Source organism: Phalaenopsis equestris, unplaced genomic scaffold (assembly GCF_001263595.1).
Source record: "Phalaenopsis equestris unplaced genomic scaffold, ASM126359v1 Scaffold000236, whole genome shotgun sequence".
Lineage (NCBI taxonomy): Eukaryota > Viridiplantae > Streptophyta > Magnoliopsida > Asparagales > Orchidaceae > Phalaenopsis > Phalaenopsis equestris.
The window spans coordinates 34,736-52,735 of NW_018164678.1; the positions used below are offsets into that span (position 1 = coordinate 34,736).

Below are 18,000 nucleotides of genomic sequence, written 5' to 3' on the forward strand. Positions count from 1 at the left end.
AAAAAATATGATATTTTAATGAATAGCTTAGGAATGCTGCGCAGTTTGAACGAAATTTTCTTTAAGATTAATCTAATCTCTTAAAAAAATCAATCAATCGGGTTTCCTTGTCTAGATAACAAGGTTGTAAGTTGCACATACCGATTCCGATTCTCATCCTCTTAAACGCTGAAGTTGATGAGTCTAGTAAGTTCCGATAATGCCCAATCACATACATAAAATTTGCAAGTTCAAATCACCTAATCCGATTATTCTTCTTGTTAAGATTGGAGTCGATGTGGCTAATACACCAACGATATCAACATTGATAAGTTTCAAACAAAAATATAATATTAAATACCCGATAATGCCGTGTTGATTATGAATTTCAATCAAATGGGTCAATTTTAAAACAAATTTTCAAAGTAGCAAATTAAAAATTCAAGTAAAATTTGTCACTTAAAATAAATCACATTCACCCTCTGCAATGCTTTCTCGAGGTTGGCAATTTTGATTGACTTTAGTTTATAAAAGAGCTAATGTCACATCAAGTGTATCAATATGTTCACACTAAAAGTACTTTCATGCTAATAGAGGTGTGTCCCAAGTCCTCTGTTCTTATGGTCTGGCCTGAAGACTCCATAAAAAAAGTAGCAGTTATGACCAGAGTCTTTTGACATGGTGGTTGCCGTCAAATGACAATATTATATTATGGTTATAATCGCAAATCGTATGTTCCATAACAAATTTCTACCATTTGAGTTGTGAACCATATTTGTATAATTGACTGGATTAAAACTTTTTGTCAGTTAAGGTCGCTCAATTTTTCCTTTTAGACTAACATCTATCTCAGGCATATAGGAGTCCCTAGGACAATGCAACCTATAGTTGCCGACAAGGTTCTTTCAATGGGGTTGGGTTGATTAACTCCTTTGATTAAGTAGATTAGGGACCACAATGATCTGATACAACCGTAAGATCTTGATTGGGTTCGTCATCATTTTCCCCCATCATCCGCTTTAATCTCAAAGCAATAAATTTTGCAACTTAAATCGTATGGTTGTTGCTGCTATATGCTAAATATTCGGTATTTAATGATTAGCCTTAATCAAAAGTGCTCTCCCGTTATTGGGAGTTGTAATTAATCATAGGGGCTGCAACTTATGAAACCTCGAACCCTATATCAAAAAATCCTCACAAAATGAGGGCGAAATCTCTGGGTAGTGTCTTATGTATTATTCCATCCGCCTTATGAAAAATTGACCCTTAAAGCTCTCTCAATAAACAAACACAAGAAATTGAGCCTGGCGCGGTCACAAGTTGCGGTGCCCATAGTGCCATATCAAGTGCACTCTATAATTCACCACTCAAGGAATTTAGAATATCACGGAGTTTTCACCATAGCTGCTATTTAATGTCATTTCACAATGGATCACTATGCTAAAGGATCTTGTTCATAATCATTTTTTTTTCAGTCTCATTTGATGGCCAAACCACATTATTAGAATGTCGTGTCCCATGGCAACCCTTACCCTCCCCTAAGTCAAAGTGAGATGTGATAGAGGTGAGTGTGATTTAGCTGATTAAATATACTTCTAGCGCCCAATATGATATCCCACCACTTATTAGAATTGAGTGGGTGATAATCATTTAAGTAGATCCCATACATCATATTTCATATCATTTCCACACATATCAATTTATATTAAACTGTCAAATTAAATGAAAATAATTTGAAATATTTCATTTTTATATCTACAGAATATTTAATATACATTAATATTCTTATACAAAGTATTAAATTTATCTTATACATTACTTTAGTAGCCTTCTATCTTACAATTTACAACAACCATGTAAAAAATATCATCATAGAAAAGGATTTGATTCTTGCTCATCTTTATCCTTATATTTTTCTTTACCCGAAATAAAGTTTAATATAAAATCTGATGAGCTTAAAAGTTCAGTAAGATAAACAACTCTAATATAGAATTTTGATAGTCTAAGAATTAAAATAGGTAATATTGACTACTTTGATTTCTTATAATCATTGTGAAATAAAATTACTTAAAAAACAAGTGGTCAACTTTAAATACATTATTTTCATGATTGAGAACTTTAAAAGAATATTAAAATTTACAGTATTATAAACACTAATTTATTATGTATGCACATGCGAGATCTTGCTAGTTTAATTTTTCATAAGTTTTTTCTCTGTGATTTCAAATCATTATTTGGCATAGAGAAATGTCTTTTATCAGATATAGAATAATGCCATATATGCAGGACTAAGTTTATTGATCATCATGTAAGGGCTCACCTTCGTCGTCTTACATGTATGGATGTCATAAGCATAATAATTTGAGGACCCTTTTGTCTTCAATAAACTCACTTTTGTCTTTTGACGCCCTGCAGATTTCATATTCACATATGAGCACACTTTTATCATCTTACATATTTAGTTTATCATATTCACATATGAGCTCAACATTATCACGTCATTGCCAATTTATCCCTCATATCACGATATTTTCTATATTCATCACTTTCTATCATTGAATATTTAAATAAATACGTAAATCATATTTAAAATATACTGAATAACCATATATATAAATGAGCAATTTATAAATGTCACAATCCCTCATTTAAAATTATCATTAATTAACAACATATTTTTATCATAATACATTTAAGTGAATTACATGTTCTTTTCATTATTTTCTATATGGTATATAATTCATGTCAACCTTTACTTGCACTCTCCCCATTTTCTTTAACTCAATGTTTTGGTCCTTGTGCGAAATGGGTGATGATATGCAGTTTCATGTGATGATGCATTTGTAGTTCGTTGTTTTCCCTGTGAGGTAATTAAGTGAAGCAAGGGGTTTTTTCTAAGTATTTTAGGAGCTTCGTACTTGGGTACTTTTTTTTTTTATTAGCTTAGGCTTTTAGAACAGCTGGTTGTGCCAATTTTACCCCTTAATGTATTTAGATCATAACCATGCACATTTTATTTTTGGTAAGCACATTTATTTATTTATTTTTAAATCACTGTGACCTGATTCTCATGATCTTCCACTTGAATTCCTCAAGTTGATATGATAAATCTAATCCTGATTATCAACTTAGTTAATCCTTACTCATTTTGCATTGTAATTTTGTTAATTTGTGGCACTTCACTTGTTGTTGATATTTGATACGAACGGTGACAAATTCCCCAGAAATTAGGGCAAATAAATATTTTCTTCAATAACACAAAACATCATAATCCAAATACGTAAAGATAAACACCTGCAATTCGAGAAGTAAGTTGTCTCTCCCAAGCCCTAACCATAATACTTACAATTCGAGGGGTACGTGAACTCTCCCAAACTCTAACCTTAAGACTCAAGACAACAATCACACAACATGATCTAACCCAAAGCATAATAAGCCCTATTTATACCCCACAATTTTTATTTTTGAGTGAGCTTTTAGGGTCAAATTTTCACAGGACAGATGAATTAGTAGATTTGACACTATTATATATTTCACCCTCATTTTGCAAGGAATTTTTGATCTAGTGTTTGAGGTTTTACATAGGCACAAGCCCTATGGTTAATTACTCACTTTGATAATAATAAAACACTTTTAAATAAGACTAGTCATTTAACACTAAATAATTAACATATAGTAGCATCAATCATACAATTTAAATTATAAAATCTATTGCCTTGAGCTTAAAGCGGATGATGAGGGAAATGATGACGAAATCGATCAAGATCCTATGGTTCTGTCGTCCCGAGTTATCGTGGTGCTTGATGTACTTAATCAGAGGAGACAGTCTACCCAACCCGGCTGAGAGATTCTTGTTAGCAACCATATGTTGTATTTGTGTCATCCAAGAGACTCTTATAGATCTATGGTAGATGTTTGTCTAAGCGCACAAATTTAAGTTAATCTTAGCTAATAGAAGGCTTTTTGCAAATCAATTATACCTTTATGGTTCATAACTCAAAATATAGAAAGCTATTGAGGAACATACGAGTTGCGGTTGTGGTCGTAGTATAATGGTACTATTTTGCAACAATCACTTAGTTAGAGGATTCTGGTCGTAAACGCTACTTGGGGAACATATGACTTGTACTGTGACCGTAATATAATGATTTTTAATCAACATGACCATCATCGGGGAATTGATACATTCATTTACTTGATTTGAGCCCAGTTGACTTTATTTCTTGCTCATAAATGATCGGGCTTATCATAAACATATGATTGAATTTGAACCTTGTTAACTCCGCGCTACTTATAGATGATCATATTCAGAATTGATACATTCATTGAGTTTGAACCTTGTCACCTTTATCTTGTTTGTAGAAGATCGAGTTCGTAATTTTTTTCATTTGAATTTATTCAAATATACTTTAAAAATTAACTTTGAAAATAGGCCCCTTCGGTTGAAATCTTCTATATGTCGGTCATTATCAGAGATTCAAAATTTAAAACTCCTATGCTTAATATTCATTTGAAATTTATCAACTTTGATATCTTTAGCGTATTAGTCATGTCGACTCTAATCCTAACAAATAGGATGATCTAACTAGGTGACTTAAATTTGCAAATGACTCAAAATTTGGACTAATTGAGCATATAAAGTGACAAAAAATGTGGCCTTTAAATAAAATTTTCAATTAATCTTTGAACTTAAAAATCTTGAATTAAGTGTAAATGATCTTTATGAAAATTTTGATAACTCATGAGAAATCAAGATTTTATCACATCAATATTAACAAGGCAATTGAATAAGATTGTTTGATTAACTAATAAGTATTTAAAATTTCAGTTTGCCACCAGATTTACAATATGTCTGCTAATAAACAAAAGACGACTCTTTAAAAGCCTAAAATGGAAGTTTGTGTAGGCTTTATCATTGTATTCATATTTATGGCTTGTTGAGTGAAGACTCACAGTAATAACTATTAGAAAGAATAAATTGCCCCCCACCTCAAGGTTGAAAAAATAAATTGTTGTTGGATCAAATTGTTTTTGTCTCACATGTCGTTCTTTTTTTTTTGAAAGCCCAAAAAGGCTTATATATTAAATAGAAAGAAAGATACATATACAATGTGTGGGAGGGCCCAAGCATGACACCCTGTCCAATCAAAAATCACAAATGGTTCCAAAACTAGAAAAAATAGAAAAATACATTAGATACTTAAATAAAAAGCCTAACAGTGTCGAAATACATAGTATCAAGTGGCTAGAGAGCGACCCAATTTGGTCTTGCCTCTGTCTCTAGTTCTAGGGAAGGAGCAAGCTAATAAACTGGTAAGATGATCGCCATTGCCAGTAGTAACCAATGTATCATCCAATATGTTCCCGAGCTGGAGTCAGTCTCCATTCTTCTTCTTACTCCTGAAATAGACTTGCCATTCCTCATCCGAAGAATCAGTCTGATGGGGTGGTAGAGCTAAAGCAGAATGAATGCCAACTGTAGTATCCACAATAGGTTCTACTATATGTGAAGTATGACTTGTCTCTACACCGGATACTTCCTGAAGAAGTGGAGCTACGAGGGTTTTCTAGATTATCAGTCTGAACACTGTCATTTGTAGGTAATAGTCCATTAGTATTATTTAGTATTATTTTTGAAGGTGCCAGCATCACATCACTCGCAGTAACAGTAACAATAGTGTCATGGGGGGGCTCCTTAGTGTCATGCTCCTCAGGGGCAACATACACCTCCTGTCTGGTAGTATCTTCCCCAGGTGAAACTAAAATATCCAGAGCAGTGGAGTTAGACCCATCCTTATTCACTTGAACCTTATATTTTAAATTTGGATGAAACTTGTGGCATTTATCAAGAACATGACCAAACATCTTGCAGTGGGTACAATATGGGGGTCTGTGCTTCATGACGATTTGTTGCCAATAACCATTATGGGTTGTGCTCCATGTTGTTCTTATCTAACAATCCTTTTCATTTAATGAGAAATTTGTAGTGACCCTCATAAGTTCGAAATGCAGTCTTGTGCACATCTTTTGGTTGCAGGAAAACCTATTGGTACCCTGAATTGAAGTCAATTTTGGAGGATACTGTAGGCTCGCACAACTTGTTCAATAGCTCATCAGTTATCTAAATGGGAAATATGTTTGGTATTCTCTCTTTATTCTCTGCTCGAGTTTCCACACAGAAACACCAACTTCTATCCTTCACTAATTTGTTAGGCTAGAGAAAAACATCACACTAGGTTGTATGATCCTGACCTGCAACTTCTCTCGGATCCATCTCTTAGATCTATCTCTTAATCTCATCTTTCTGTATCTAGGGGTAGTGATATGGGCTTACACTGGTGGAGGAAACCTTCTGTCTTAGGATTATTGCATGCTCGAGTCCGCTCCCCATTCCTTCGCTCGATCCCACGACTCCAAATCCGCCCAAGGCAATGATATTGTTCTGATTTCGCACGAATCCTTATGATTGCTGCTGCTTGAGTAGGCTCCAGACGTGGTTGCTCGATCCCGTTGTTGTGGCTCTAGATCTGCATAAGGTAGCACACTGACTAGATGCCACACAAATCTTTCAGTTTGCAGCCAGTCGCGTCCCTTCCAAATGTCGTTTCTGATCCTGCGGAGGCCGACAATGGGTTTGCATGAAACTCTGCGATCTTCATGATTATTTCTTCAAGGCCTTGAATCTCTCATCCATGCAAGAGAATTTTCCTTCTACGACCGAGAATCGCCCATCCATTCCAGATTTGATTTGGCTCAACTCTCCCTTGAATATATCTTCCAAAACATATATTTTCTTGGCCGCCATTACTCTTAGGAAGGTTCACAATCACAAAGACGGAACACTTGTATGCCACAATCCCTTCGTTGGCTATTCCTAGCAAGGTCGAGTCGCGATTGTATCTGTAGTTTCAGTTCATATACGCGATCACGTCTTTGGCTTATGGGCTTCACATCTATTCGAATCGTGACTGTATTGTGAGGGTCCTTGTATGCCGCGATCCTGTCGGCTCTCAGATTGTTTGATTCGCGAGTGTTCGATACTAGGTCACACCCGATCCTGACATTGATTCCTCATACTCGCCGATATTCGGTCACAATGTTGGCGTCTGTATGCTGCGATCCCTTTAGTCTTCATAGCTAGCTCCACTCTCGCGGTCACGTTGGCGACTGTATCACGATTTCTGCGCTTTCTAGAATCAAATGCTCTGATCCAATTTGATACTAAAAGAGTCAAATTTCCACAAAAATTAGGGCTAACAACTATTTTCTTCAATAGCACAAAACAACACAATCCAAATACATAAAGATAAGTACCTACAATTTGAGAGGTAGAAAATCCATCCCAAACTCTAATCCTAACACCTACAATTCGAGAGGTAGGCGATCTCTCCCAAACCCTAACCCTAGGACTCAAGACAACAATCATATAGCATGACCTAACCCTAAGCATAATAAGCCCTATTTATGTCCCACAATAATAACTATTAAAATGACTAATTTGTTCGTAGGTGCTGATTTAACAATATTCTAACTAACCTTTATAATGTTGTTCCATTTAGTGTGACATCCTAGCTAGCTCTTGTTCCCTTCTAATCACAATCTACTAAATTGTGTCATGCTGATTTTTGGGAATGCCGTGGTGCTAAATATCTAATTAAGATTTTTTTCGTGGATTTAACAGGGGTGTGTGCCCTACTACTAAATATCAAGTTAAGATTCATTTCGTGGATTTAACATATGTTTAATTATTGGCTTTTAGCCTAACATCAAATCTCTACCTTTTTTTTAAAATTGGATTCAGAACTTCCAGTGGAGATTTTCCCTTTCTAATGCTATAATACACCTTATTAGATTTTCTGAAATAAGGGCTTATTAGCCTTTTTGGAGAAGTCTCTGGTTTGTCGTGTAAAAATACTACTGCGTTCACATTGGTGTACGTGAAGATATCTTGACATTCTGTTGTAGAACCAACGCTACCTTTGTGTGATACGACATTCTTCTACCATTAGGAAAGTCAGAGGGACCTTTTTAAGCTCATTCTTTTGTCTTGATTGCGCCATTATTGAATGATATGTTTTAAATATTGAATTGGTTGGTTTTGGGTCCCATTTTTAGAATTAATATGTTGGGTGTTATTTTTGTGCTATTTTTCTTTAGACTAATACTTTCTATTTGGTTTTCTATTTATTATGAGCTTTTAGGAGTGAAATGAAGCATTCTCATATATTCTAAAATTATCTTTTGCTTAACTATGTTATCATGTATTTAAAGCTGTCAGCTTTATTATGCTCTTGTTTATTTTATGATTTTAATTATCTTATTTATTTATTTGAACTTATGATATAATGTAGAACTGCAGCATTATTAGCTAGAATATTTAATCCTATGCGCAAAGTTTTCTAATTTTTTTCTTGGATTTGGAACCTCCAAACTTTAATGTTATTTACAGGAACCCAAAATCATACTCATGGCCAGAAGATTATGTTTTTCTTTGAGGCGTGTTCCATTGCTATTTCTGATTTATGTACATGTATTGGGGCATGTGGCATAAATTCACATGGATAATGTGCTCTTCTTTCGTAATTACAATTTGCTTGTCTATTTGTAATAAGAAGAGGACCTTCATTATTAGAACTTGTGAAAATGTTATATTGTTTCCCTCAAAACAGTGCAAGACGTGTCCTCTTTTTTAGATAAATTATCAACCTGTTTCTGTAAACATATGATGGGACATGAATTGAGGTATCATTTTCTTAGGCTGTGGGGACAATTATAGAGAAGCCCCTTCTGCAAAAAATACCCCTTTTAGGAAGTTATCATTGTCATAATTTTGATTTGGTCTTTCCCATATCCTCTGGTATATTAATGATAACATTTTTGTTGCAGAGGATTCAACTTCTAAAGAAAAAGTTCTATTTTCATTTTCAAGATTATATTGATCTAATTATGTGGAAGGTATTTATCTTTTCTTTTACCTTGATAGTTGCTTTGATATGAAAAATAAAAATAATTTGATATTATGCTTGTTTCTCTTTCTTAAACACTTGCCTTATTTTTTGTTAAAACACTAAACTGTGTTTTAGATGCTATTTAAAGCTTGAACTAGATATTTCTAATTGCAAATATTCTCATTTTTTTTCTTATTTTGACTATTTGCCATTCTTTTAATCTATGAGGCCTTGCTACTGGAATAGTTTGCCATTTTTAAATCTTGGAACAGGTGCAGTTTTTGGATCGCCATCATCTCTTAATCAAGTTTGGTAGTGTAGATGGAGTGGTAAGCACTTATACATACTCATCTTTGATTTGTAAATCTTTTATTCTTATATCAAGATCCCCACCTGTTTTTAGGTGTATTTACATACAATACACACAATGTATTTACATCTCACACCTAACCTTTCATATTTACACGCATAGCACTCAAAACATCAATATCACCTTTAGGTGTATTTACATACAATACACACAATGTATTTACATCTCACACCTAACCTTTCATATTTACACGCATAGCACTCAAAACTTCAATATCACCAAAAAAAAAAAAAAAAAAAACATTTTAACGACTTTTAAAATTAAAATACACATTGTCTTGGATAGGTTTAAAGCACCAAAGTGCTATGTACGTAAATATCAAAGCTTTAGCTTGAGATATGTAAATATATAATAAGTGTGTGGTATACGCATGCAAATTGCCCTTTTTTATATATTTATACCTTTGATTTCTATTAGATTCGATGAGCTGATTATTTTTGTGGGCTTATTAGGTTTCTCGTACAACTGACCAACATCCGTCTTTTTTTGCTGTGTACAACATTGAAACAACTGAGATTATATCATTCTTTCAGGTCACATGCTTTCACTTAAGTTATTGGGTGTCTCTTTTTAAACACTTTATACGTGCCTTCTTCATTCATATTATTTGTATTTACTATGCAGAATTCTGCAGAGGAACTCTACTATTTATTCGAGCAGTTTTATGATCATTTTAATGCATCTTCAAGAACTTCGTTGCATGCAAATTTCATCTCTTCTCACTCAAATAGTATCTATGCTCTTGATCAAGTGTGCATCTTAAAAAATAAAGCAAGTAGCCTTTTACAGGTAATGCTTGCTTACTCTTGGTACATATATGCTTATTTGTATTCATTTCCTTATTATAAAGAAAAGGATCTCATTGGTTAATCAGACAAAAATCTTTTTCTCCTAAGCATGGTATTAGAGATGTCAAGGGCACAGGAGTAGGGGTTATGAAATCGGCAACTTAGGGATGATAGTATTGAGGGGAACACGATTAATGGTGTCGGGAAGGGGTGGCATGGACCAAAATTATGATTTTAGGAGTTTTGTGGGTTTATTCGACAATTCAACACTTTTGTTGGCTCTAACATTTTTATATTATTAGTGTTTTGAGTTAACATATGCAAACTCCCATGCATAAGCATTCGAAGGTTTTTCCATGCATACTTTGATATATCAATATTTTTAAGAAAAGGATTAAGTTTGCTTTCACTTGGAGAGTGTTGTATGTTTATTTGATCTTCCCTAATTTATCGATCTTGTTCCCCTATTATATATAAGTGGATATCTAGTGAATAAAACACACAAATGCTATTTTTTTCTTCATTGTAGTATCAAATTGAGGAGAAAATTATCCTCTGTCCTCCTAAAAGTTTGATTTTTTTCCTGAACCACCCCTTCCACGCTCTTTGATTATCAGCCCTTACCACTTGGTCATGAAACTCACTCCATGCGTTAACTAACTCGTTTTTATTCCATTTTCAACCACAGTGACTGTTCTTATCTGGTTGCTTGAAGTATTTGAATTTTAATTGCCTCAATTATTCATGTTTCAAGGCTCGTACTGGTAGATGCAGAACCTCATTCCAACTACTACCATGAATGCAATAAATGTTGTGTTTATACTTTTTACTCTCCGATTTTTTTTTTCTAGCGATCTTATTACATATCAAAATATACGTCATCAATTTGTGAGAAAAAAAGAAAAAAGGTTTGTTCAATTGCAGTCCTTAACTATTGTTCTGACTGTTTGCAGTTGTAGGAAGAGGAATTTTTCATTGCCAAATTTATCTCTAATATGCTTTTTTCATTTTAAGGTGTGAAAGCTCAATAAGAGACCTACGATTCCAAGAATTGGGATCACTCTCTCCTGAGTTTTTTGATGTTACTGCGCTCTCTACTCGTTATATTGCTCTCTATCGGTCAACCTTGGATGTTTTTAGTAAGGGCTTTATCCTGCCATTTTGGGGAAAATCAAGATAATTGTGTTTTGTTAAAAACTTGACTTTTCTACACTTGAATTTTACCAAATAAAAGATAGTTCCACAGCTCTAATTCAAAATGCTGAGTGTATATGACATTGGAGGATTTAATTGGTGCTTTTGGAAAACCATATTTAATTTAAAACTAAGTTCAAATTTTAAAAAACAAGCGAAAGCTTTCAAGTTTTTTGCAAGGATGACATAATTTAGTGCAAGCAAGTAAATATAGCAAGCTATATTGTATGACGTGTAAGTAAGCATTGAAAGCTGGAAATACACAAGATTCGATGATTTGAAGTAATCCTAATAGAGAGCATATTTCAAATTTTAGTTTAAGTATCAGATTATCTCTGCACATTAGTTTTAGTGCAATTATCACATTCACCACATAAACAATCAATCCCAAAGCATGTAAGATAAATGAATCCAAACACAATAAAAGTGCAGTAACAAAAAAAAAAAAAACAACAAGAAGCCTTTATCTAAGTGGGGTCGGCAAAGCACAATAAAAGTAAACGAAATAAATAGATTTGACACCAAGATAGTTATATGGTTTGGCATTCAACCTAACCTATGACCTCATGTAGATAACATTTGGTCTAGGATTCTCACCACCTTGATTTTATCTAGCAAGCTCTCTTATTAATATTTTAGAAGCATTACACTATCTTCTTTAACTGGCAAAAGCACCCCATCTTTTTCAACGGGCAAGAACACCCATGGCTATTCTTTTTCAATGAGAAAGTGTGCCTTGTAAAGACGTGGCTCAGGACTTGGAATTAATCAAGGCAGGAATGGACGATTAGACGATGAAAATAAATTCTCTGTTATTACAATTTTTATCACTAACAGATTAATATTCAAGAAAAACCACTAAAGAGAAATTTAGGCCCCGTTTCGGGCGATGGTAGGGCAGCGACATAGGGAGCGAAATGACCATTTATCCAGAAACAGCTGTTACACAGTTGTTTTCAAACTGTAAAAAACAAACAGGCAGTCAGCTTTGTCGCAGCAGCTGCTGCAAACCAGCTTATTGGATAAGTTGCAACTGCCCAAACAAACCCTTAATTAACTAGTAGAAATTTGTATCTTACCGGTTGCTGTTCTCGCTTCTCATACACATTTGCTCATCTTCTATTCATTTAGTAAATATTACCCAGGAGTAATTGCACATCTAAACTACAATAACTCATGACAGAAAAGAATATGCATGCTGGTTTTTTATATCTCTATAAGAAATCTTATAACATTTTAATGCATTTATTGATGATTTACACTCAATGAAAATATTCTAAACTTCTATATGCTTTAGCTTTAACTTTAACTTTACTTTTACATTATACTTTTAACATTCACATCTTTCTTATGAGTATCATCAAAACATAATCTAATACACCCCTGACCGATATTATTTATCGGCACATCAGTTATCGGTCTAAACATCACAATTGTATGAGGTTAAAGTCCCTTACTTGCTCTTGACCGATATTTTCCCGTCGGCATAACAGTTAACAATCTAAACATCGTAATTGTCTGGGGTGATAGAAAAATATCTATGCGTGCTGGTGCACTAACGTGTGCTGTCTGTACCATTAGAGGTAAACTTTTAATATGAAACATTCATATATAAGCTATTTCTTTTTTTCAAATCACTTATTCTCTTCTTATGAAACATTTTATCTCTATCTACCGATAAAATAAATGCAATCTTACTATATCTATATTTCATGAAATAAATTGATATTTGCACATTTACAAAAATTCTAGAGATTAAACAATAATGTGACATCTATATGTGATCATGTGATAAGCTAACATGTATATATCTACTGGAGTCGTGCGATGATCTGATTTTTTTCTAAATTAATTTTGTTATGCAGCTGCATTTAACATACATACTTTTACTCTAATGTCCACTTATTTATCACGCATATTTCTCTTCTCATGCATATATTTTCTGTCTAACAATATGAATAATCTATTGCTGAACAAGGGCATACATGAAATCAAACATACATTTTGAAAAAAAGAAAATTACAGGAATTTAGAAATATAATCATTCATCTTGATTCTAAATGATTTTCTTGTTCTTGACTCTATTTTCTCTTTCAAATTAGCACCTATAATATATACTATTGCATTTAATAAATTTTTCGCATATTACTTAATTATAGTTCAATTTCCTTATCTTAATTATGAATTTAAATCCTTAAATTAATAATAATATTAAATAATAATAATATAAACAATATACTTTTGAATGTTACACTCTAACCTTCACTGCCTCAAAACTCCTCAATCAACAATATGAAATTTTGCTTCACCTTAATTTTTCTAATATTAATTCATGAATCTAATTTAGTAATCAACTATTATATTAATATAACTAAATCTTAAAACATTAAATAAATAAAATAAGTGATATTTATTAAATAAGTTTCTCGAATTGACCTCTTCTCTCGCTTAAACTCTTCACCAACTTCTACTTCTAAGCCGATATCACTATTTGTTTAAGTTTTGATTTAATTTAAACACACACACACACACATATATACTTACCTGTGTTCGGTCGACAACCATAGACACACACGAGCAACTTCTCCATCCTCTTCCTTCGGGCATAGGGGTTTTTGGCATGCCAGGGCATCAATCTCGGCTTCTTCTTCCTTGCACGAGCCACTCGTTTCTTCCTCCTGCAAGCGACATTGCCTGTTGATCCCACACGCCCTATCGTCGACGTGTCTTATCCTTTACGTACAATACTGGCTTCGTCAATCTCAAGCGAACTTACAACCAACAACGACGTTGATTCTCACTCAAGTACCCACACCAGAATCTATCTCAGTAGGTTCTCCCTCACGCAATGGTTTCTCGATTTCTTCTTCCATTTCCCACGTCGCAGTCGAATGAAACCGCTCGCGAGTCGCTTGCTACTTTTTCCTTCCTTTTCTGCTTCTTATTTCTCCTCTTCTTCTCTTCAGTAATGCTGCTCTCTTCTCTGTTTGTTAAATTGTCAAATGAGTAGTAGAAGTGTGCGATTTAATCCTTGCAAAGAGATGCAACTTTCTTAACCATCACTTATTTTATTTTATTAATTGTTTATTTTTATTTTTTTTTATTCATTTCAAATTTCCTTCATTACATGCCAAAACAACTAATCCTATATAGACTTGAGCAACCTCTTGTAGTCTCCTACATCGGGCGAATACTACCTCAAGTTAAATACAAGTTAAATATCACCATGCCTCTTCAAAGCCTTAGGGGCTATTTGGGATCAATTTGTTCTTTATTTTCACTTTTTATTTTTATTTTTTTGTTTCTATTTTGATTTGAAACAAAATATATTTGACATATTTGATTAGAGGTCTGTTTGGAACAGTTGTAGCTTATTAAAAAGTTGTTGTATAGCATCTATGTCTCTCTATTTGTTTTGTGCAGTTATGCAACAACTGTGATGTTTATGATGAAAAGACCTTTTCACCTCTTTATTATTGTGTTGTTTATAACAGAATTAATAATGATTGCACATTTCATACATAAAAGCAGAAATCCAGTTTGAATATTACATGATAAAAATAGATACCTCATTAAACAGTAATACAACCATCATAATTAAAAATAAAACTACTAAACAACAATTAATATTATCATTAGATAATCAAACTACTAAACAACAATTAATATTATCATTAGATAATCTCTTCTCCAACGAAACTTTCCACGCTTGATCACTATCGGAGGTGAAATTATCGAATTGATCCACCGACCGGAAGAAGTCACTGTCCATTGATCTATCCTTTGAACATTTGTAAAATTTTCTTCCATACAGTGTTTTTGTCATGAAGTAAGCAAAGAACATTGAATTTCACAATAGCATTACAATACTCTAAAGGCACCAAAAATCTTGGTCTCATCTTTTCTAAAGGTTTAAAACCACAAAACACATAGTTAGATGCAACATTTGCTAAATAGAATAATAAAAATACACGATTAAGATTTTTTAAACTTATGAGGTCTCGAAGCACAAAATATAAACCAAAGAATAATCAGTCATTATAAGATGACAGTAGACCTTAAATAAAAACATCTTGGTTGTATTTAAACCATGTAATATCGAGTTCATATGTGTTACATAAGCATATCAATACAAAGACCATCCAAAAAAACCCCAACAATAATATGACCGCAAAAAAAAAAAAAAAAATCTTGGTATATAAAATCGTGCTCGTATGTGCTACGGGATCATATCACCACAAAGGCCATCCAAAAAAATTACAATAGTCATATGACTGTTAAAGAAGTTGCCTTTAAACCATGTAATACTGATGTCATATGTGTAACAAAACCATATCTCCACAAAGATCATTTAGAAGAACACCTAAGGTTATTTATGTTATCATAAACCTAAAAAAAAAAATGCAAGAAAATTATTTATATTAAACCCACACTTATCTAGTAGTCATCCATGTGGGAAAAGAATGAAAAGTAATTTGAACTGAATTAAAATTACATATGAACATCATTGCATATAGCGTTATTACAATAAACAATATTTGTTTTTGCAATACATTACATATATAAAGAAAGTGCAACATACAAAATCCTTTCATTCATTAACTATTGCACTTTTAATTTGCTCTCTCAACTCTATCATCTCCCTAAAACCTTCTCCATATTCTGTATAAGAGTCATGTAAATCATATTCAACTTGTGATTTTGAATGATCCGGGTGATATTCGCATGTCTTTGTGGGTAAATTTGATTGATCCTCATATGCACTATTTAAATCAATATCACTACATGAATGATGCCGACGAATGTAGTTGTGGAGAACCATTGTAGAGGCCATAATCTTCATTTATTTGTTGAAAGGATATGTGGGCATATATGCAAAATAACCCATATTTTTTTAAACCCCAAATTTCCTTTTAATAACATCATGTAAGGATGGGTGTCTTTTGTTAAACATCCACTTTCTAGCTCGAGCTATGTTGGCTCTTTCAAAATCCAAAATATGATATTTTGTATTAGGAAAGGGCTTGAGATATTCTCTTTGTAATGGATATTCAACATCAATCAAATAACATTTTCATGTTGTAAGTTTATTCATTAGTATTGTAATGCAATACAATAAATATTTTATATTTTATTTATTCATATTCAAGCAAACTTGGAGGCGACTTTGGTGTGCGCTTCCATCCCATCCGACCATCACAAGAGTGAAACACATTGAAATCACACACATCCATACATTTTGTGTTGGTGAACCACATTGTTCGATGTATGCGATCTTTTCATTGTTGAACATGCGTACATTCACATGTGTTTCATCAATTGCTCAAACACAATCCTAAATTATTTATCCAATGTATTAAAATTACTGTGTTTAAGTAAATTTAGGAAAAGATGAACACATGAATCTACCTTGAAATATGACATATAACGTTGGTCTTATGAAATATCTACGGGGGTGCTTTGGAATATGGGGTCTTCGGGTCTAATAACTTTTTATGATAAGTTGATCTGAGCATTCAACTCAATTGAGAAATATCAATTGATTATTATTTAGGAGTGGTGGAATCACTCCGTGGCTCATCTCATAGACTCATTTTGTGATAAAATATAGAAGGTTATGACTAACACCTCTCTTAAAGTCATTCTAGAGAAGCCATATAGCTCACGATTTCTGTGCAATTATTTTAAGAGATCAATGAATATGGGATATGTTAAACCTTGTGGGGTGACCTATGAACAACTCCCCACCTCACTTGTCGCCTATGTACGTGGATGTGATGCAATGAGGACAAACAATATATGTGTTGTAAATAATGCAGCTGCAATATTTTTTTTTTTTTGGCATCTTTCTCTAAATATGTTATTCATTGTTTATGCAGCAAGCACATAAATAACACCGAAATAGCAAGTACTGCATTAAGGAAAAACAATGATAGCAAAAATTTCAAAAGCAGTGAAAGATTGTTTTGCTAGTAAAGATATCTAACAAATAAAACAAAATAAAATTCAAATATAATGAAAGTAGCGTAAATAATGTCCAACAATTAGCGTGGATAATGTTTCCATAAAAATCAAACATAACGATAAACTTATTTATCAATTCCACCTCCTTAAGATAAAAATCCCAAAATATAAGCTTCACTTATTTATCTCACGTGACAGACGAACTAATTTTTTTTGTCTTACCCATCACGACTATTAGCATGAAAAGAACTAAAAAACATAAATTTGTGGCAGACAAAATAAGTTTATCTCATAAAAAATATAAAGTACCATTTAAAATACCACAACTTGAAAGGTAACGACAAAAAACATATGAAATCTATTAACACACCACCACACACCACCACACCATCACAACCAACACACTACCACCACGCATTAATCATCTACACACAATCACATCATCAACACCAACACACCACCGCCACCGTATTATCACAACCAACACACCACCTTCACCACACATCAATTATCTACACACAACCTCATCATCAATATCAATACACTACCACTACATCATCAATACCAACACACAACAACCACATCGTCACAACCTACACACTACCACCACCGCCAGCGCACATTAACCATCTACACACAATTACATCATCACTATCACCACACCACCACCACCACCACCACCACCACCACACCAACAAACCACCACAACCACACCATCAACACACCACAACCACTACACAACCACACCCACAAGCCA

General features: G+C 33.3%; 1 protein-coding gene across 1 annotated transcript in view; it reads left to right on the forward strand.

The window, feature by feature from the left end:
* Positions 1–18,000, forward strand: part of LOC110023920 (light-mediated development protein DET1) — a 107,349-nt gene that overhangs the window by 5,360 nt on the left and 83,989 nt on the right. Inside the window, exons 5-8 of the mRNA XM_020723577.1 lie at positions 8,866–8,934; positions 9,200–9,256; positions 9,750–9,830; positions 9,922–10,086. Coding sequence (XP_020579236.1) covers positions 8,866–8,934; positions 9,200–9,256; positions 9,750–9,830; positions 9,922–10,086 — 372 coding nt within the window. The remainder of the gene's footprint in view (positions 1–8,865; positions 8,935–9,199; positions 9,257–9,749; positions 9,831–9,921; positions 10,087–18,000) is intronic.